The 22,604-nt window shown below is 39.9% G+C and overlaps 1 protein-coding gene across 2 annotated transcripts; it reads right to left on the bottom strand.

The window, feature by feature from the left end:
• Positions 1 to 232: 232 nt before the first annotated feature.
• On the bottom strand, positions 233 to 21,997 carry SMARCA5 (SNF2 related chromatin remodeling ATPase 5). Of its 2 annotated transcripts, none has more exons than XM_028743388.2 (24): positions 21,630 to 21,997; positions 16,744 to 16,818; positions 15,112 to 15,278; positions 14,373 to 14,473; positions 13,482 to 13,582; positions 12,023 to 12,202; positions 11,001 to 11,156; positions 10,776 to 10,907; positions 9,506 to 9,574; positions 8,946 to 9,055; positions 8,606 to 8,832; positions 7,787 to 7,908; positions 7,541 to 7,693; positions 6,853 to 6,985; positions 5,677 to 5,825; positions 5,394 to 5,513; positions 5,186 to 5,296; positions 4,718 to 4,831; positions 4,424 to 4,546; positions 3,721 to 3,853; positions 2,343 to 2,461; positions 1,675 to 1,887; positions 856 to 966; positions 233 to 519 (listed from the first exon to the last, which is right to left on the bottom strand). In XM_028743388.2, the coding sequence occupies exons 1-24, from the start codon at positions 21,753 to 21,755 to the stop codon at positions 454 to 456; spliced, it is 3,111 nt and encodes a 1,036-aa protein (XP_028599221.1). In that variant the 5' UTR covers positions 21,756 to 21,997; the 3' UTR covers positions 233 to 453. The 2 variants fall into 2 exon arrangements, with proteins under 2 accessions (XP_028599221.1, XP_028599223.1); XM_028743390.2 differs by having other exon boundaries at positions 4,424 to 4,510.
• Between the last annotated feature and the right edge of the window lie 607 nt (positions 21,998 to 22,604).

Raw genomic sequence — 22,604 nt, 5'->3', positions numbered from 1 at the left:
ATACAACAGACCTCTCATGAACTGGACTTACCTTTGAGATTTTCCTTTGCCTATTTCTTACATCCAGTATAGCTCAATTTGAATAACTTATCTCTGTCACTGTTAAAATAGACAACTGTAAAAGCCACTTTGTGTTGCTACTTCTGAACCCAATAAATCTTGAGCCATGAGTTTCAACACTATTCATGCAGAAAGAAAGGGACAACATATAAAAAAGTTAGTGACCAGTAAATGAAGCCTATTTTTTATTTCAAGTGTTAATGGTAAAAAAAAGTTCAGCACAGCTGTTTTATTTAAAAAAGTGAAACTACATTACTATTCTTCTAGTTCAGTAAGTAAACACATGAACCCAATGTCCTTTAATGACATAATAGTTGAGAATTGTACAGTACATCTTATGAAGACCCGTAAAATTAAAGAACTACTTTAAAGTTAGTGATAAGAACTTAGAATTCACAGCTTTAACTTCTTTTTCCTCCCTCTACCATCAGGAGTACCGTCCAGCTTACGTTTCTGCACCTGGATAGGGAGTGAGAGAAAGATTAGATTTTGGCCATGATCCAAAGGACCAGAGAACTACACTGAATAAACAGAAGAGTACTTTTGATCAGCGGAGTTTGAAAGCACCTTTTTAAATGGCATAGTCTGTTAAAAAGAAAGTCAAAATTCCAGTGGCACAAACCCCCAGAGGGAGCCTTTGGAAGCAGCTACAGAGGCCAGAGTACACATGTTCCTTCAGGGGATGATTTGGTCAAGGATTCAGATACAGAAAGCGACTGTTTTCAAATTATGTGCCAAATTCAACAGGTTCTCTTCACATAAATCACTTGTAACAAATTCATATTTTACACTCACCAAAGATGGCTTTGGGCCCCGTTTTTTCTTTTCTGCCTTCTCTTTTTCTTCTAATTCCATGTTTTCTCTTTCAATCAAAGTGATCAAGGTGTTGCATCGTCTTTGCAGCTCCTGAGTCATGAACAAGGAAACAGACCCAATTATACAGTAGTCACAACACACAAAAAGTTCACACAACTACATCCTATTCCCAGTAGTCTCTGAATCAATCTGTGGTGTAGAAAAGAGCAGCTTGAAAAAGCCAACATTACATAAGTAGAGGGAAGAATGAATATGATCAAAATAGAGCCCACTAGTACAGTGCTGTGGGCATTAAGTGAACTCTTAACAAGGAGGGTGTATATATCGTTTTTGAAAAATCAGTCATAGGTTTGATTTCTGCAAGTGGTGCCTATCATATACAGAAGTGACTAAGAAGCTTCCCAGTTTGGGGGATGGGAAGAAAAGAGATAGGAAGGGGCCCATGTAAGTCCCTCAACCAACAACACCACTGGACTTTAATAACTAACCACATTGCTGAATACAGCATTAGTGAGTAGACATGTGACACCTTGACTTATAGCCACGTAAGGTTACTTCATCAGTGTGCATGTTTTTAGAGTGAGCCTACAAAAGACCATCACGGTAAACTTGCCAAAAATAGGGGCAAACGCTATAAGTACACAGGAGATAAGGCCCTAGTTGAAAGAGTTTGTTCATTTTGGCCTGCTAACTCCAAAGCAGGTTCCAGTGTGGAAGACAACAGCTCTAGCTCTCTGAAACACAGTTTCTGAAGAGGTTCCCTTCAGAAGACATTGATACATTCAAACTAATACATACCATTGCAGTTCTAGACTTGAGGAACCAATCAAATCTGAATTGGGGAGAGTTGCGAATACATTGCCTCAACTCATCATAAACATTTTCTTTGTCAAATCCTAGCTTGTGAAGCATGCAGATTAAAAAGCGATCTTCCTCTTCCGTATAATTTTTTCCTTTGTTAGTGCCATACGATATCCTCAGCTGGTGAAAAGGTGCTTTGTACCTGCCAATCTAAGCAAAAACAATTTCATGCACAGAACTAGACAAGCATCAGTGTACTGCAGGTTAGAGACATGACCCACAGCTCCGTATCACTTTGAAACATGATTTTAAGTTATATATAACTCTACTTTTCTAGCAACACTGAAAACATCATTTGTAGAAAATCAGCATGTATAACTCAACCCACTTTTTAATGGGCTATATTTTCTTTCCAATTGTGGATAATAGACTGTTTTCAAATTCAAAGAGGAGTAAACTATTCAGACAGTAATAGGGAATTAAATCTGAAACACCAAGAGCACTTCACGGTTTCATGACTTAAGACATGTCAAGCTTAACTTCTGAAATACGGAAAAAGTAACTTGAAGAGAATAGGAAAGACAACATTTAAATGAAATTAAGTAGTATAATATATCATTACCCTGAAATGTCAGTGTAATTAAAAAGAAAGAATATATAATTACCTTTGTGTCAAGTGCCTTTTTAATACTGATCCGCCTTTGAATTCGAGCTTCACCTCTTTCAATCTGTGCCATTATCTTTTCTATATCCTGGAGTTCATTACATCGTTCCCAGAAAACAGCTGGGGGGGGGGGATTATTTGCTAGTTACATCTTGTGAAAAGTTCATCTGTTTCATAATCTTAATTAGGTTAAATAAATATGAATTTATAGCTACTGATATGTAAACAAGTCAGAGCTAGTATGATGTAACAATTAGTGTTGGACTGTGACCTAGTAAAATGAGTTCAAATCCTCACCCAGCGATGAAGCTCAATAGGTGACCTTGAGCCAGTCAACATCTCTCAAAGTATCCTACCTCACAGGGTTGTTGTGAGGATGAAACTGGGAGGATGGGGGTGGGGGGAAACCATGCTCACCACCTCAAGCTCCTTGAAAGAAACTGTGGCGCAAGGAACTTTTATGCTTATATAATGTATGTATTGCAGCTTTATGTGCAATACCAATTTTTTAAAAAACATGATGCAAAAACGGCACACACAGGGGAATAAAAAAATGATGCATGCAGGGGAAAGATGGAAGAGAGCAGAGAAAAACAGCCAGCAGCCTTTGTGAGAGTAACTGGATGCAGAAGAGGCGGCTAGAGAATACAGCTGGGCGATACCTGGTTTTCAAAAGCTAAATAGCGCAATGTGCGATATATCACAATGTCTGGGGTGGTTAATCCTTTTGGCCTGGCAGGCCAGCTCAAATGTCTTCCTCTGCTGACTGCCAGGTGTTTGGGAAGTGCTGCACACAGAAAAGAGCAAGCTTTGCAATCCTTGTGCTTGAGAGGCACAGAGCACAGAGCTTGCAAAGCTCCTTGGCACAGTGCATCCTAAGCACCTGGCAACCAGTGGGTTATCAGGCACTTATGAAGTACTTTGAAAGGGGCTTTGCAGGCACTGTCAACTGGCCTTTTTGAGAAAGCCCCACATTTACCTTCACCACAAACACTATAAATGATGTCAGGTGTAGGTAGGGCAGGACACTGGCTTGCCAGTAGCAGCTTTGCAGGCTAAATGGGGAAAGCCAACCAGCTATTATTTCCCATGCCCTTTATTTAGGCAAATATTCACTTTAAAATATCCTGTTGATAGAAAACTGGCATTTTAATCCATTTTGCACTGAATAAATCTCAAAACAGATTTTATGGCTGACTCAGTTGTTTTTAAGATTTCATAGAAAAAACTTCCCAAAAAACTCAAAAGTGATATCAAAAGTACTCACTTGCCTAGGAGTAAGCTCCATTGAACTCAGTGGAACTAGACATGTATACACATGCATGTCTATTCAGACATAAAATCATTCACAGAACTTCTCACAATAAAACATAAGTTACCAGAATATTCAATGACTTCCTCTGGAGTTTTTCCTTCTACTTCCCGGGCTATATTTTCAATGTCATCACGACCCCATTTTTCATTAGCTTTGATGAACTGATTGAAGTCTCTCTTATTCCAATTTGTGAACCCCTTAAAAAATAGCAAGATAGGTATTTAGGATTTTCATGTTTCTTTCAAAGACATAGCTTAATTGGGTCATCAGCTGCCTTGGGAACTTTCTGGCTAACTTAAGGGAGTTAAAACTTTGAAAACAGTGTTCTCTCTAAGTGACCCAGATTAAGCTTTATTTTTCATGTAAATTTGTATCCTACCATCTTTTAATGTAAAACAATTCCAGGGTAGTTTACTACAAGATAAGAACTAAGAACAGCATCAGGAGAACAGATGAAAACAGTTTAATCAGAGATTAAAATCTGAAGGAGAAAACAAAAACTAAACCTGTCTAGCATCAAAAACAGAAGGCACCAAGAACCCTGCATGGGGACAGTGGGTTTTATTATTATTTACTAAAATATATACACCACTTGATTGTAAAAAAAACCCCTCAAAGTGGTTTACAAAAGAAAAAAACAGTACTTTGAGTGCTTCTCAAAAACAAGTTTTAAAGAAGAAAACAAATCAGTTTTCTCTTTGTAGTATTAACAGAAATGAAATGAAATGTAGACTTAGCCAGAATATGTCATAGAAGGATGACCATACCTGTGTTAGTAACTTTTCTTTTTCTTCCAACTCTTCTTCATTAAGGGGCTCAGCTTCATCAATTTTAATTTGCTCTTCCTTTTGTGCCTGGGATGCATTGGGTAAGTCAGGATTACGAGGTACCTAAAATTTACCAGACATCACCAAATACTTAAACTAAGCTTTCTATATGAAAAATTAATTGACTTTGCTAAGATTAAAATAAGATAAACCAGTGGCAAATTATATAGCATCAAAACAAAATATAAATTTATTTAAATTAAAATGAAAAACAAAACATTGGTTATAATTTACCTTGTACCCAATGGTTTTTCTGTAATAAAGAATCTCTTTTTCCAACAGTTCAAACAAACGTGGTGGAAAGAACTGGAAATCCTGAACATTAGGCTGTTTTGGAGGGCGTGGCGCCTTAAAAAAAGAGACACACAAATCAAAGAAAAGAAATCAAGGCTATTACACCATCAGGCCCACTAATACAGTAGGCAAATATTAGCAACTACAACCTCCCCAGAACAAGAACTACACAAGATACAAACTACAAATCATGCCAAAGGAAACAGCAGCAGAATAAATGTTTCTCAAATAATAGGACCTTCTATGGCAGTCTGTCAAGAGTAGTAGACTTGTGTAGAATGCTTAATTTTACACAAAATGGGTATTTTGGAAAATAAAGGCTTTAACAAACTGATTCCACCCCACCCTCCCCATAGCAAATAAGCTAGCTTTTTTTCTATTTATGTTCTGGTTTATGAATTAGCTTACTTTTGGTGCTTTTGGTTCACTGACACGAAGAGCTTCCCTGAAATAAGCATCAACAGCATAGTTTGCTTTTCTCTCACGCTTAGGTGGTTCAATCCACTCTGTGAATGCCATCTGCAATAAGCAATATTGTTGGATAATGAAATATTAACCACTCTACAGATCCCAACAACACTGCGTGAAATTCTGGTCACTAAAAGCCCCTCATTACCTTTTGCTTCTCTCTATAATCTTCTCCTTCAAAGTTATAGACACTTGACTCTGTATCCACCGTAAAATTTCTGAGTGAGCTTTCACCCATGTTGGAGAGTTTCTCATTCATTTCTGCAGTCTAAAAATACAAGAACCATTTTTTTTCAATAAAACTTAATGCTTCATAACAAAATGAGAATTGCATGCAGTCAAGACAAAGCATCATTAGTGGTATTTAAATTTTGACCTGGAAAAAACGAAGCTCACATTTTATTCTGGTATTTCGTAACATGTTAACTTACTTTCTTTGCCCCTCTTTCCAAAATACCATCAATATCTTCATCGGTAATTTCACTCTCCTTGGAAGCAAAGACATGGGTAGCTCCATGCCTAATCATCTGCAACATCTCATCTTTCCCCAGTTTGTTCAGATTTTGATCCACTAGTCTTCCTGAATATGAAAAATGTTGTTAAGAAACAGAATGCAACACTAAAAGTCAAGTACTTTGAAATATGCTGTCATAAGAATGTTTTTAATTTTCTTTTTTGAAATCTGGTCAGCCATAGAAGCAGTGCTATTATTTGAAATGCCATTTCTATTGTATTCCCAACAATGCTAAGCAAACACTTTTGATTAAATTAGTATGAGTGTACGCAATCTTTAAACACTCTACTTTTGCCTATACAGTGCAGTTTACATTATTTTTTCATACAAAAAAGAGATTTTCTGAAAAAATACACAATACTTGAGACAACAGGTGAACTTCACTATAACCTATAGAAAACAAGTAATATTTAAACACTTGGATCTCTTTCTTTCTGCCTCGCAACATGTAATGTCTGATAATGGCTTCATAATTATTACAGACCATACTTTCTGAAACCACTTTCAGTAAAGATATTTTTGTAGACTGAAATAATATTGGTCACTAAAACAATATATTCTATGTAAATAAAAGTTATTTAATAGTACTGATTTAGGCCATGGAAGTTATACATCTCCCTAAGATTACTTAAACATTTTCCCTTTTTTCTGGATTTAAAAAAGTCAAAAGTAATTCTTCACACAGTGCATAGTTTAAAACTGTAGTATTTCTTGCTAAAATCTGGGCAGCTTCAAAAGGGGATTAAATAAATTCATGGAAGAAATGGCTATCAATTTCTACTAGTAATGAAGGTTATATTTTAGCTTCAGTATGTGATGTAGTGTATCCTGAATACCAGTTGCCAGGAAACAGAGCAGGAGAGACATTGCACCAATGCCATGAGGCTCCAATAGGCATTTGATTGGCAACTTTGGAAAATAATGCTGAGCTAAATGGCCCTTTGGTCTGATCCAGTAGGGCTTTTCTTATGTTATGTCCACACACTACTACAAAATGTGCATCATAAAACAGCTTCTTAACTTACTAAAAACACCGAATATCAACCAATATCACTGTGCACACTTGTTGAAAGAAAAGCCAAGTTCAATTTACCTTGTTGAATAACTATGGAATCCAAGCGAAGTTTCATTTCTGCTCTTTCAACTATTCTTTCTTCTACAGTGTTGTCTGTAATAAACCTGAATACTCTAACAGTCTTTGTTTGACCAATTCTATGTGCTCGATCCTACAAAGAAAAGAACTCAGTATTTAAGTTATCCACAATAAAGCACTAGCATTATATTGAACTATATTCATGCAACTCTGCATAACTTAAAATTTATTCATATGAAAGTAGAAGCCAACATCTTGAACAGAAATGATAACACTGAGAAAAACTTTCTTTTATTTATAAAAGTACTTGTATACTGCAATTCATAAAAAAACAATGAAGCAATTTACAAAAATTGAACATAACCCATACAATTAAAACAATATAAAATGTTAAGATATCAGTCAGCTACTGCCAACTTGGGGAATAATTAATGATACTCCTACAGATGACCTCAGTGTCTGAGCTGGGATGTAAGTGTTCAGGGAATCCCTGAGTTACCCTGGACCTAAGTTGTTCAAGGCTTTGTAAATTAATACAAGAACATTGAACCTGGATCAACAGTAGATAGTACAATTTTAAAATAGGCTCTTGCAGAGTCAACAAGTGTATAGCATGAAAATGTGTTCAAAAACAAAGCATAAGTGAGATTCAAGTTCATGCTTTCTAAGGTACTCTTATGAACCTTACCATAGCTTGTAGATCTACTTGAGGATTCCAGTCTGAATCATAAATGATTACAACATCAGCTGTAGCCAGATTGATTCCCAAACCACCAGCTCGTGTGCTCAGCATGAACACAAACTTTGAGCTTCCAGGTTCATTGTATGCATTAATGGAGGCCTATATAAAAAAATGAGTCAGTCAGTACATCAATATTGGTTCATAAATTTTCAAAGAGAAAAAATATTAAGCTTAATTCTTCTGAGCACCTACTTGTCTCTCATCATGAGGCGTCTGCCCATCAAGCCTACAATATTCATAGTTTCGCCACATGCAATAATCTTCTAAGATATCTAGGACTCTGGTCATCTGACTGAAGATTAGGACGCGTGAATCTGTTCAAGATTTTAGAAGATAGTTCAAAGTAAACCGCACTCTCAAACCAATTAGTGATCTCAAGAATTTAAAGAAACAACTGCAAAATTTATGGCAATCCAGAAGTATACATCAAATACATAACTAAAAACATTAATTGCACAATCACATACTATTTTTATGCATAAAGCAACTATGAAAGCAATTAAGATCAGCTGTTCATCAGTGTTTGCAGAGGTGACATCATATGACTAACAGGTGAACCATCCATCAGGATTGAGGGAGGAAGACACATCCCTGGTCCACACCAACAGGCAAAGATTTGAACAGGTTCTATGATTTTAAAATATTGTACACAACTTCTCCAGGAAGAAGGGCTGCCAGAAAGGGTTAACTCCAGCACCTTGCACCTAAAGGAATATTTGCAACTAGTCAATTGTTTGAATAATGTTCAGGGTACAGAAAAGGCTTCTTCAGGAATAGTCTCACTGCTATAATAAAGCTTAAGATTCCAAGATTTCACTAACAGGCAGACCCTATAAGTTGTGTATAGTACTGTCTAGGATCTCAATACACCAATCTTGTTCCATTTAGCAGTAAAGACTAATATATTCCTACAAGGCACTACAAGAAGCCCAAACTGGGCAAATACTACCTTATCAAATAAGAAAAGAGGCAGTTTCCCACCTGCATTTACCAGTAAGATAAACATGTTACCTTGTTCTTTCAATTTTGGCAACAGTTTGTCCAAGACAACCATTTTGCCACTGTTAGTAACCAAATGCATATCTGTTGTGTAAGGTGGGCCAGGCTCTGCTCCATCAAACAGGTATGGATGATTACAACATTTTCGCAACTGCATAAGAATGTTCAGTAATCTCATTTTGTCCAGTTTTCCAGCAGAATTCAATATATCAATGTCCTTCATTAAGATTCTTGTATACCTGTATTGAAAGAGTAAGGGAACTGAGAATCACGTCACACAAAGAGTTTTCATACACAACCAGCAAGATTAAATATTTTGTTCATTAATTTCATATTAATTTCAATTACTTACCATTCTCTCTGCATTTTGCTGAGACCTACATATATTTTAACTTCCTTTTTTGGAGGCAAACTTTTCTCTACTTCAGCTTTAATACGACGCAAGAGAAATGGTCGTAGAACCTACCAAAAACACAAAAAGCAGCACATGACTTCAAATTGCAGCACTACACACGAACTTGTTCATATTACCGATACTTCAGAACTATATTGCTTTCCACCCCCCTTTCAGTTTGATAGGCTGTACGTGCTGTAGGCATTCCATACATATGTACGATACAAAAAGATGCAAATAATTCCATCTGCATACAAGGGTATGCCTGATTTCTGGTTCCAAATACAGTGCCATACTTCCCAACGATATTAAGTGGCAATTGAATGCAATCTCTTATTAGCCCCAATATCTACAGTACATCAATTTTTGTAAAATATCAACTGAAGCTTGCAAGCAGAAAATTATTCACCTCCCAAGTACAATGCATATAGAAAGTTGATTGTGTTACATAGAATAGTAGAAACATTCCTGTGAAGTTCAATGGATTAAACTAACTGATAGTATAATTAAAATCTCACCATATGGAGCCGTTCCACTAGTTTTTGATCCCCAAGACAGTTGTTTGTATCAAACCATGAATCAAAATCCTGTATTGAAATATTAAAAAGTTTAATCAGTCACCTTTCAGAATAAGATTACCCATTATTTGTCTAAGAACAAAAATTGCAATTTATTGTTGTTATGTAGTTCTGCAAAGGCTAAATCCAAGTTTTCAGGAAGCATACATAACTCTTCTAGTTCAAGCTTTCCTTGCAAAGTTGTAAGAATGTTATGGCTCTGTTCCAGATGAATTAAGAGACAGAATATGCTGCAGATTCCCTTCAGATAAATATTTGAAAATTAGGTGCTAGGCACTCATTAAACCCACATCTCCTACCTTTCTTGCACTAACCATGACTTCACATAACACATGCACTGACACAAGCAATGGATAATACAATCCAACTTCCTGCCCAGAAATGCTTTGCAAACCTACTTTATGCCAGTTTCACAGCTGACATTGGTTCACATATAATGCAAAAAACCAGAACCAAAGTAAATACTGCATTGGGAGGAGGAAAAGTTACACTGGAAAGTAATGTTCACAAGGCTCCTATTTGCATACCATAGTATTGCAAAAAGTCAAAATTACACCTGCCACTAGCCAGATAAGTCAATTTCCATGTCCAAATACAAGGTAACCCGATCAGCATCAATAAGGGATTATTTCTGCCTTATGTGCATTTGAAGATTCTAGAGACCTGCATTGGTTTGTTCATTAGCATAAATACATAAAAGTTATTCTCTCAAATAGAAAGTCTTCCCACTTTTTCAAATTATTTACATAGCATAGAATGTATTTTTTTTTTTTTAAAAATCTAGCTAAATATGCTTTCACTAATTCTTCCTTTTGTTTTATCAACTATAATCTTCCTGGAAAAGTAATCTTATATTTCTGAATAGTCCCAAGGAATTCAATGGGGTTTACATCAAGGCAAGATGATAAAGTTTGCTTCGTGGAATACTAAGGATGCCTATTGCCATTACTCTGACAATAATAAGTACATTTGAGAAGTTTTGTGGCTAACAAAACTTCACCTACACCACCTTCCCCCAACCTGCTGCCCTCCAGACATTTTGAACTACAAACTCCCATAAGTCACAGTCAGTGGGTTGGGGAAGGTTGCTATATACGCAAAACACCAAGCATTATAAGAGATCTCTCATGAATGTGCACACCAAATATAAGTAATCATCAGTATTTGATAGGCAAGATTAAAGTGAATTTTAAAAGTTGCAAACCCTTACATCAGCTGAATTAAAGACGTCTGGCAGTAAAAAGTTAAGAAGTGCCCAAAGTTCATGCAAGTTGTTCTGTAATGGTGTTCCAGTTAACAGTAGTCTATTTGTAGTCTTGAACTCTCTCACAATTTCTGACAACTGAAAGAAAAATACATATATATATATATTAAACTTGAAGAAATATTTTTTGCATGATTTAAATATTTACATCCACTGGGTGTTTCAAAATACCTTTGATTTCTCATTTTTGATCCTGTGAGCTTCATCAATAACAAGGTATCTCCAGTTAAATTTTTTGAACACCGATTTCTCTTTAATGAGCATTTCATATGATGTTACACAGACATCCCATTCACCAGGCAACAATACATCTCGCACAAATGCGGCCTATTAATAAGAGGGAGGGAAATGATTTGAAAAACTGTAAAAATGCAACTGTTATTTCACATATTTCACAAAGTACCATCGTCACCTCAGGTTTGATGCTGGTTCTTAAAAGTATTTCTCTAGACCAGGGCAGGCCAACATACCAAGTGGGGTGCAAGAGTACTTCAACATAGAACCTGCAGGCCACACACAAAATTGAATTTCCAAATCATAAATTAAAAGTGTTTGTAATATATTTATTATAATATACACAGTTAATGATGTATGCACTTTCATTAACAATGCATGACACAAAAACTTTTTTTTAAGGCTTTAAGGTGATTTTTCTTGAATGTTGCCAAAGGCCCCATGGGCCAAATGTAGCCTGTGGGCCATGAGTTGGACCACCCTACTCTAGATCATCTTAAAATGTTCTGCAAATTCAGGATGATATAGAATTAAAGCCTGTGGAATGCAGAGAATATGGGGTTCTGGGTGGTATATTTCCTGATTCATGACACCTGTCCTTTTCCCCCATCCTACCACATCAGAACTTAAAAGAAAGCTGGTGCATTAGAAGCCAAGAACCTGAGTCACAGTCTCTGGAAATCTGTTTGTTAATAACACATAGTTTGTTGCCTAGCTTAGCTGTTGTTTGTTTTAAACTAAGAGCCCTGGTTTGTATATTCTGCTAAACAAAGATGCTTTGAAAGGAAACTAAACTTAGCAAATGTCCTTTTCTTGGGAACACAAAATGAGAAATGGGAGGAGGAGCACAAAAGCATATTTCACTCAAGGTAATCCACATGGTACTAAATCTTGGTTTAGCATTATGTGCTAACTACACCAGAAAATTTGAGGGAAACACTGAGGTGGTTCATACTCACTCGCTGGTCTTTGTCACCTATCAGACATACTGCCCGAAGAGTTGGCACCCATCTCTTAAATTCACTCATCCAATTATGTAAAGTTGATTTGGGAACTAATACCATATGAGGACCAGGAATATTTCTGTAGTGTTTCATATACCCAAGGAGAGAAATTGTTTGCAGTGTCTTTCCCAGACCCTATTAACAGAACATGTATCAAGTTAACTTGAGAAGTTTCCAGCCACCAAGATAAAATAACTAATATATACATAGGTAGGGGGTTAGACTAGATTACCCTCAGGATCCCTTCCAATTCTATGAGTTATATGTCTGTGAGTTAAATATTCTTATTAGCCAAAAAGACACAATGAACAACAAAAATGTCCTCTACTCAAGACAGAACATGTATAAAGAATACATCCCAACACAGCTAATTCCCTAAAACAGACATTTTTGAAGCTATCTATGTTTGCAAAACTTTCAATCAGTGCACAGGCATATCTCATTTCTCTTTCAGCTCTGCTAGACAGGATTTGTCCATTATCCAAATTATCAGGTGTGCATTTTTCTTAATCATCTTCTCCAACTACATGCTGCATTTCTCAATATAACCTGTCACATGCCTTAGAAACTGTATCACTTAAACTGAATTTGGAAGCAACTTAGTCCAGAAGCAACTTTCAGCTGCTTGCCAGAAGCAGGAACAATAAGCGGTGAGGACATGTTGATGCCAGTTTCTCAAGCTTCTTGAATGCTAATTATCCAACAGATGGAAATATCTTCCTACAATCTCAGAATATTGGCTTTTCTAAATGTGAAACACTCTTAACCAGAAAAGCAGCAACTTGAGAGCCTACATTGTTCCACAGAACAAAAAAGATATTCTCTAGTTGGATTTTACTGACGCAAATCAGCATATGAACGTCATTATGTACTGTAAAGTGAACTGTTGTTATTTGCATTTGCTGTTATGCATCTGGTTTAAACCAATGTCAGATTTAGCCACAATGTAGTACAAAGACTCTGACAAAAAGAATGTAGTAACTATTTCAGTTTAGTATGATTACACCCGCGGGACGCGGGTGGCGCTGTGGGTAAAACCTCAGTGCCTAGGACTTGCTGATCACATGGTCGGCGGTTCGAATCCCCGCGGCGGGGTGCGCTCCCAGCGCCTGCCAACCTAGCAGTTCGAAAGCACCCTTGGGTGCAAGTAGATAAATAGGGACCGCTTACTAGCGGGAAGGTAAACGGCGTTTCCGTGTGCGGCTCTGGCTCGCCAGAGCAGCTTCGTCACGCTGGCCACGTGACCCGGAAGTGTCTGCGGACAGCACTGGCTCCCGGCCTATAGAGTGAGATGGAGCACACAACCCTAGAGTCTGTCAAGACTGGCCAGTACGGGCAGGGGTACCTTTACCTTTTTATGATTACATCTAATTTAAATTTGATAATCTCAGACAAAATCAGTTGTTGCACATACCATTTCATCTGCTAAGATACCATTGATGCCATTTTCATACAAAGAAATGAGCCAATTCAACCCTCGGACTTGATAATCACGCAGTTTTCCCCATTTTACATCTGCAACAAAAACAGTATACAGTATGAAATAAAGTCTCCATTAATACTTCCAATGACCAAAAAGAAAACCTAAGAGGATATCAGAATACTTTAGTATATATCCTAACAGTGAGCATGGAAATCCTTAGGGACACCAGGACCACAGATCCCTCAGCTGCAACAGCAACTAGGGTACCCAGAAAAGTTTCTCTCAGTTCTACCTGCAGATTTGCCGAACCTCAAGTTTTGGTCAAATGTCCTAACATCTTGTTAGCCATAGCACAATACTTCCACAGGTAAGCCAATCAACACAAATGAGGGAGAAAGCTATCCTGATTGTCTACTTAAAAAAACAACAACACACGCACAGTTTAGATGGTGCACTGTAATGACAGCAAATTCCTCTTGGCTACAAGCATGAAACACACCAGGGGAATAAACCAAGTACTATAAAGGATCCAAACAGACTATGTACACACTGCCCAAACAAATCACTACACTTTTATTACCTGCAATTACTTTTGGTTGGTTGATATTTGGCAAATGTAAGGGTTTCTGTAAAATTTGGCAGAAAGCATTCTCTATTTTAGTTTTAAAATACCATATTTTTCCATGTATAAGACTAGGCTTTTTCCCTAAAAAATAATGTCAAAAATTAGGGGGCATTTTATACTCTGGGCCACCTCCCCTCATTTTCTTAAATCTGAGTCCCCCAAAATAGGGAGCGTCTTATACATGGCTGCATCTTATAGATGGAAAAATACGGTAAGTAATTGATATTGTACCACAAAGAGCAAAAGCCACTACATACATGATGGAGAGTCTTCAAAGCGGGTGCAGACATTTGTGGTCTTTGAGCTTTCTGTTAACAGCTCCTCGTCCTCTTCCTGTTCAGTTCTGCGATGGCGATAGCTAAAAACAATGCATCAGTCTAAGTATGCAGTAACGACCATGTATACCAAAACACTCAAAGAAGCATATTGCCCGAGAAGCATAGCACCAGTGCAAGGAAGACCCTTGCCACTCTTTCCATTTCCATGTCCCAACTGGAGAGGAAAATGGTAGTAAATGACAGGTTGCAGAAATGAGCTCTCATTCCCTTCTCCAATCCCAAACTGAAAAGAGCAGCAGGAGACTGTCCCAGAATTCGTGGAGTCGCAAGCACAAGGTCGGGAACAACAGCCTGCTCCTCTCACAGGCAGTATCTGGTAGCCATCAATTTTGAGCTGGCTACAAGCCAGGCAATATCTGTGAACCCCTGCAATACCTAAATACCCTGATCTATGAATTCCTGTATTTAAAAGATTATTTCCCCAGTCATGTGATGCTAATAAATATTGACTTTGTTTTTAGGAAGTTGTCTACACTATGGAATAAACTTAAAAGAAAAACACAGTTTACAGACAAGTGGCTTTCTTTAGAATTGTGCTTATACATTGGAGTTAATTTTTAAAAAAACCTACCTCACCACTTTTTATGCTCTAGATTGACACTTGTCTGTAAAAAGGATAATAATTTCAGTGATAATCAACAGATTGGGTAGCACTCACTCGCCAACTGATAGGAGATTTTGTTTTTCATCCTTCTTTATTCGTGGCCGTCCTGGTTTCATTTTCAAGGGTGAAGTTGGAGTCTTTTGAGCAGCAGGCTGAATGAAATGAGCAAACAATTCTGTTTGCTTCAACAGATACTCAAATCTGTTTGCTCTGTCTGTTTGCTGGAATAAGAATGGAAAATATAAGCAAAGATGCAAGCAGGATTCTAGGATTACATTAGCTTTCAGCATGGCAGAATCAACTACATATTGCCCCATCTAAAAACATCCTTCCTGTTTAGGCTAAGAACATCTAAAGATGTACACACACTGAACATTCAACCCTAGTTCTGAAGACAACTCTTTTGACATCAAGTTCATTGCCATGGTTAAAAAGCTAACATATTGTCAATGTTTCTACTGGGGGGGGGGGGGAGATGCAAATTTTATCTTTAATTAACCCTCTAAGGTTAAAGAGTAGCTGAGCAAAGTTCAGAGGTTTGTTTTTTAAAAAAACACTAATATCTACTGAGTACTCACATGCGCCATTAACTGAAAAGATGTAAATGAACATTTAATCTAACTGCTGAAGGCTTGAGATGCTATGTGTGTTTCTTCCTGTAGTTAAAAATGTGCAGCCACACTGCTAGTAGGAATGCTAGTCATTATCTGAAATATTTCACTTCATTTCATAAATAATTATTTTACTTCATTTCTGTGCCAGGTACATTATATGTATGCATTTTATAATTCTTGTTCCAAAGAAAGAATGCCTCCTCCAGTCAGGAGAAAGCAGGTAGCAGATATTTCCACACAGCAAATATTAACTGCTTAGACCATGAGATGAAACAGGTATGCAAATAGAGAACATAGCAACTGGTTCTTTAAGACTAGAAGACTACATACTTTCTTCTTTTCTGACTCTCTGCTGGCAGAATAGTAGAGAAGGATAACATGAAAGCTGTCTGGATGTCCTACAAGTGTCTGGCTGTTACTTCTCTGTTTCTCAGGCAGATACGCACAGAAGACAGCAAATATCAGAAGTCCCTGTCATGCAAGTTGTCTTTCAACCCTTCTGACAAGACAGGGTGGGAGGACAGGAGATAGCAGAGAGCAGCAGGAAAGGATGTCCAAGGCTGACATATAAGCAGCTATTTAGTCTCCAAGCATCAGCAGTGGTCCCACCTGGCTCTCTCCATTCTTTCAGGGCCTTTTATTCTTAAGGTAATAGGTATTGAGAAACCCAGGTGGAGACATCACTGCCCTTCAAAAACTATCACCTACCTAACTGCCAAGTCACATGTTTCACAACTGTCCTTTGCCCCTTATGAACTAATTCCTAGTTCATAAGAAGGGGGACCAGGATGTAATTGCACTCGACTTGTGGAAGAATCTCTTGTTATTACCACAACTGTCCCTACCACATTGAGTCTATGAATGGTGCAAGGTGGGGGAGGCCATGGAGAAGCAAGAGGTACAAATGAGAAACAGAAGAGGTCTGTAGCACACAAGGCAAGTGAGTAGAATAAACAATATTTTCTGCAATCTTATTTGCATTGTGATGTGAAATCTCAGACAAGAAGAGATTAACATCTTTATCAATCTTCTAAACCATCTAAACAATACTTATTAGTATAAAACTACAAACCATTTTCTCTTCATATGTAGGATCTGGTTCTTGGTTCTCTTTTTGTATTCCTGGAGATTCGTCATCAACCACATCCTGGAACATAAAAATTAAAAAGAGATACTTTGTTTTCTTTCTGCACTTCAAAACTTCACAAATGTATCAAGTATTTAAGAAGCAGGTAACCCAAGGTGGTGTTTCTCATGACAAGCTGCATATATCCACTATTTTGTCTTTTTGGCATGGTTATACAGTTATGATATCACTTCTGATCTATTTTTTTAACAGCCTACCCAATCTAATAACAGAGACGACAAACTACCACATTTTCCCATCTGTAAGATGCCCCCATGTATAAGACAACATTTTGGGGACAACAACCAATCGCCAGTCCAAACTCTGCACTATCCGTGTATAAGACGCCCACTGATTTTTGACATTTTTTTTGGGGGGGGGGTAGTCTTATACACAGAAAAATATGGTATATTAACATTTGTTGTCTTGATCTCATGTACCTTTTAATAATGTTGACTGTCCAATGTTTATTCCTTTCTCCCAATTTAGAATGATATAACCATCAAATTGCTGATCATACTGGGTCTTCTACTGAAAATTGTTAATCAAAATATTTTTTCCATTACAGTAGTTTTATAATGTATTATTTATTCATTGCAGAAAGTTTCAGTAGACATTTTGTAACTTTTAAATTGATAGATGAAGAATATTGCAGATAGTACGTTTCAGCATTTAATTCTCCACTCAATACAGGTACTATAGTAACATGGTAACAAGTATGATGGGAAAGAAAGGCAGTAAGGGAGCTTTATAACACAATGTATTTCCAGTGCAATGTGAAATTTATTATATAGCTATCGGAAACTATATAAACATTTTCTTTCCCTATGGCCTATTTAGTGAATGCAAATTATAACTTGGGGGTGGGGGGGGGGAGAAGGAAGGCAGAAAAGAAAACAATACATATCACTTTAAGAGGAAAATTTATCAGGTCACAATGAAATTTTAGTCAAACAAAATAATTAATAAGAGTTTATTTTATTTAAAAGCTAATTTACTGACTTCCAGTTCTCCATTGTATTTGTTTTTAAATTGGCTGAGGTAGTTTCAATGAAGTCTTCAAATACAGTCCTGCATGAAGCACTTTATGGTAATCCAATTGGACTATCATCACACATGAATTGCCAGGGCCAGAAAAGGAGCCAGTGGGCAAATCCAAGTTTGTACAGTAATAAGAATGCTATTGGTCACTGCTGTTACACCAGCCATGAACCTGAGTTTTTAGGGGCAGTACAAACCCATCCCACACAGATTGCACACTAACTATACTAAGTAGGTTTACTCCTGCTGGCAACGGCCCTCTAGTCTAGGTGCTCTGTGCGTGTTTACGTGCACACGTGTGTGTCTTCACAGCTCTGCTACCTGCATTCCCCCGACTGATGCCAAAGATTGGATCTGGGACATCTAGCATGCAAGGCAATGCATTTTCCACTGAGCTGTGGCCCAGTCAATTTTTAAAAAAAAGTAATATTGAGGAGGTAAGATGTAGCAATGGATTTAGCTTGAATAATGCCTCCCTTTTAAAGCATTTAAGTTACAAAGAATCTTAAAATTCCTTATCTTGTAAACTGTCCCGTCTGTCATCTTCAGATGAAGGATGGCATTATAAACAAACAAACAAACTGTTCCAAATCCAGATCCTGTCAGGATTAAGTTTCAGTTTGTTCATCCAATCTTTAATTGCATTCCCAGGATTAAACAATGACAGCTAGAGTTGAGTACTAGCAGCATACTGATATCACTGTACCCAAGGTCTCCAAGCCATATCACCCAACAATTTCATGGTTTGTAGCACAGGAAATAAAAAGGAAAATTTGCACAACCCACAAGCCAGCAACCATGGGGTAGAACCCAGCACTACCTCTTGCTCCAATCACTTTAAGACCTCCCCTGGCTCCAACCTGGAAAAGTTATGATGGCGCTGTGGCGGGTGGCGCTGTGGATAAAACCTCAGTGCCTAGGGCTTGCCGATCGCATGGTCGGCGGTTCGAATCCCCGTGGCGGGGTGAGCTCCCGTCTTTCGGTCCCAGCTCCTGCCCACCTAGCAGTTCGAAAGCACCCCTAAGTGCAATTAGATAAATAGGTACTGCTTTCTAGCGGGAAGGTAAACGGCGTTTCCGTGTGCTGCACTGGTGCTGGCTCGCCAGAGCAGCTTCGTCACGCTGGCCACGTGACCCGGAAGTGTCTGCGGACAGCGCTGGCCCCCGGCCTCTTAAGTGAGATGGGCGCACAACCCTAGAGTCTGTCAAGACTGGCCCGTACGGGCAGGGGTACCTTTACCTTTTTATATTTGAAGAAGAAAAAAGACACCGAGGAGATCTGTTAAGAGTCAACAGGGATGACTTTTCCCATCCATTTCTCCTATAAAACCAGATCTAGTTCAGTATCGTGCAAGGAAACCCTGGCATTTGAGAGCAACTACACATTCCACTATCTAAAGGAAGAATTGACACTATTCTGAGATTATTAAAATCAGTTGGATCTACTGAGGACTACCTTTAGGAGCAGACAGGGTACAAGTGATAGACCACAGGGACTGTAGGGACCAGTCTCTCATCAAGGAGGCATATAGCAGCATCTCCATTATGCAGCACACTATCTTCCTATGACATATGTATTTAACCAGGGTGAGCATGGATACTTTTTAATTTGTACAGCCCAATGATATGGACAGGATTATTGGCAATGTGAGAGCTAGATCCTTGGCCTTCCTGGCTCATTAAAAAGGCCAGTGGGGGAATGGCTGAGTGGGTACAGAGAAGGGGCAATGCCGCCTTACAACAAGGAAGGGTTTAAGCATCCCCAAAGGAAGCAGTTATAAAACCTCTATGGAAAAAGCCCTCCCTGAATCCCACCATACTGGATAATTAGCTGCCTGTTTTCAATATTCCCTTTTAGGGCAAGATACTGGAGTGTGATGTGGTATCTGAACTCTAGCGGTTCTGGGATTCAACAGATTATCTTGGAGCATTTCAAACTGGTTTCAGGCCTGGTTATGGGACAGAAACAGCTTTGGTCGCCTTCATAGATGACATGCAAGAAACTGTACAGGAGGAGTATGTCCCTGTTGGTTCTGCTGGACCTTTCAGTAGCTTTTACACCATCAATCATGGTATCTTTCTGAGTCACCTTTCTGAGATGGGACTTGGGGGCACTATTTTACAATGGCTCTGTTCCTTTCTGGAGGGGCAAACCTAGAAGGTGGTGCTGAGGGATTCCTGTTTGAACCTTGGCCATTAGCTAGTGATGTTCCTTAGGGTTCTGTCCTATTCCCATGGCTATGGAACTTAAGACAAATTCCTGAGCCGCAGCAGGTGAAGGACCCTAAGCATTAACACTAACATCCCCACTTGGCCCCTCAACACGTTAACAAAGGTAAAATGATCAGCTTCACAACACAATGGTGTGTGAAACCATACAAGGCACCCACTACCTATTGTTATTATCCCCCCCCCTTGTTTAAATCATGTGGTTCAACAACTTGCAGCCTTTGTGTTTGTCTGTATGAGTAGAACTTTTAGTGTATTAGCTGTTGCTGTATATTAACCACCAATATAGTTATATAAGGCAAGATTACACAACAGAACAGAAAAACACCAAAGCCAAACTATGAGGCTGCAAGTACCAGGAAATAAGTCCTTTTGAAAACAGTAGGATCAGGTTTTTAACAGCCCATTTCCCCATATTAGGAAAATGTATATAAACTAGAAACAGGTGCACAAATGATAATACAACATGGTACCAAACAAAAGAAAATGTATGCAACATCACCATCAGTGGTGGGGTAAATGCATACAATTGACTTTTCACAAATGACTTTTTATTCTTTTCGTGGGCACAAAATATCTATCTTTATCCATTCCACCTTAGAACATCTGACCGGGGCAGGATGGGCCACTTGTTATATCAAAGTATCCTAATGGAAGGCCAACCACTCTAGCTTTGTACCAGACACACAAAGCACGAAAGACCTATAACAACCTAAAAAAATCAAGCAGGCCTTTTGTGTCGTATCCTCACCGCAGAACCAAAACAACCCTTCAAACTGCGTGCACGCATTGGCAGGAACGAATTCACTAATCGACCCAGTTTGCGAGTAGGGTAACTTTCGTGCGTTAGTCCATCCTGATTTCACTTGTTTGAGACTCGCTTCCGACAAAAAAACCCAAACAAACAAACACCTTTAAGGATTGGGCCGTTTGAGGGGATCGCGGTGTGTGCGGAGAGGGAGGCTGCTTCCCTCGGAGGGATCTGTGCGCCCCCTTCCTCCTCCTCCCCTCCAGTTAACGCTCAGTTGCTTGCTTTGTCGGGCCGCTTGCTACGGCAAAGAAGAAGCAGAGGATCCCGCCTCCGGGAGAAAGGAAGGAAGGAGTCTCGTCGCTGGAGGTGCCAACCAACGCGCCCGCCTTCCTCAGAGGGGGAAAGCGAGGGCGGGACGCGCGCACGGGGCTCCTGACGCGAACACCCAACGCACGTTGGCGGGGCTTCCCGAGGCGCTTCTGAGAGGAGCCGCTCCTCCTCCGCCTCCTCTCTCTCCTCCTCGCTATTGTCTCAGCCCCACGCGGCTCGGCTGGGGCCCAACCCGGCCGCTCTGAGGCACCGCCGACGAGAGAGACGCGGCGGCTACAACCGACGCTCCCCTCAGTGGCGCTGAGGGGGCGGCACTGGACCGGCGCAGCGACTCCTGCCCCCCCCCCACCGCCGGAGCGGGCGAGCGAAGAGCCTCCCCACCGACCGGGCAAGAACCGGCGACGAGGAGCTTCACACCTTCGCCGCTGCCCCCCTCCCCCCCCCCACCCATCCGGGCGCCGTTTCCCTTTTTGTTTCCTCACCGCTCCTTCGGCGTCTCCTCCGGGCGGCCCCTCCGCGGCGCCCGCCCCCGCGTTCTCCGCGACGGGAACCGAAGCGCCGGCAGGCAGGGAGCCGGCGTTCTCGTTCTCCTGCCCCGCCGCAGACATAATGGATACCCCCGTCCACACACGGGCGGCGGCGGCGGCCTGGCTCGAAAACTCCGCCGCTTAAATATAGATAGATATGAGGACGGGTCTCGCCGCTAGTTTCGCTCCGCGCGACTCGGGCCGGTCCTTCTTCTTTTATTCTTCTAGTTCTTCTTCTTCTCCTCCCACGGCCCCCTCTCGCCGCTGCCGCCCCGGCTTTCTCAGCGCGATCCCACCAACCAGGAACAGAGCCGGCTCTCGAGTCTCGCGAGACGGCCTCTTCGAGGGCGGGGAGGCGGGGGAGAGGAAGGGGAGCCGAGACGCCGGCGCTCGCAGCACACGGAATTCTGATTGGATAAGAGAAGAGAGAGGAGGCGGCACTGGACGCTGCCTTCGCGATTATTTTGGCGTGAGGGCGGAGGAGGAGGGATTTGGGGCCGCGCGCGCGTGTGTGAGCGCGATTCCGGAATCAACGAGGGAAGGGCGGGGACTGTGTTTGCGTCATTTGAGTAGCGGGGAGGGCCCGGGTTCGTTCTTTTCGCGCGTAGGGAGCGGGGCGGAAGGCGGGATGATCCTTGGACACGCACATTGGGACGTTTTCACACATGATGTTGAAGGCACGTGCCAGGATCTGTTTGGGTGCCTGCCATTTATTTTTTTTAGTAAAATATTTTTATTGCTTTATTTTATTTGCGAACCTCCGGCCTGCTGCTGTGGCGCATCTCTCAGATAGCTAAACTATAACAACTTGAGGATTAGAAACAACAATATAAAACAACGACCCGATGTGAAAGCGAAACGGGGACAGCAGATATATCAAGTGCGCCACATTAAAAACATTACCCGCAAAAGAAAGCGAAAGCCTGCCGG

The sequence above is a fragment of the Podarcis muralis genome, chromosome 9, assembly GCF_964188315.1.
Source record: "Podarcis muralis chromosome 9, rPodMur119.hap1.1, whole genome shotgun sequence".
Taxonomy (NCBI): domain Eukaryota; kingdom Metazoa; phylum Chordata; class Lepidosauria; order Squamata; family Lacertidae; genus Podarcis; species Podarcis muralis.
Note: the sequence above shows the minus strand (reverse complement) of the source record. Positions and strands in the feature narration are given on the sequence as shown.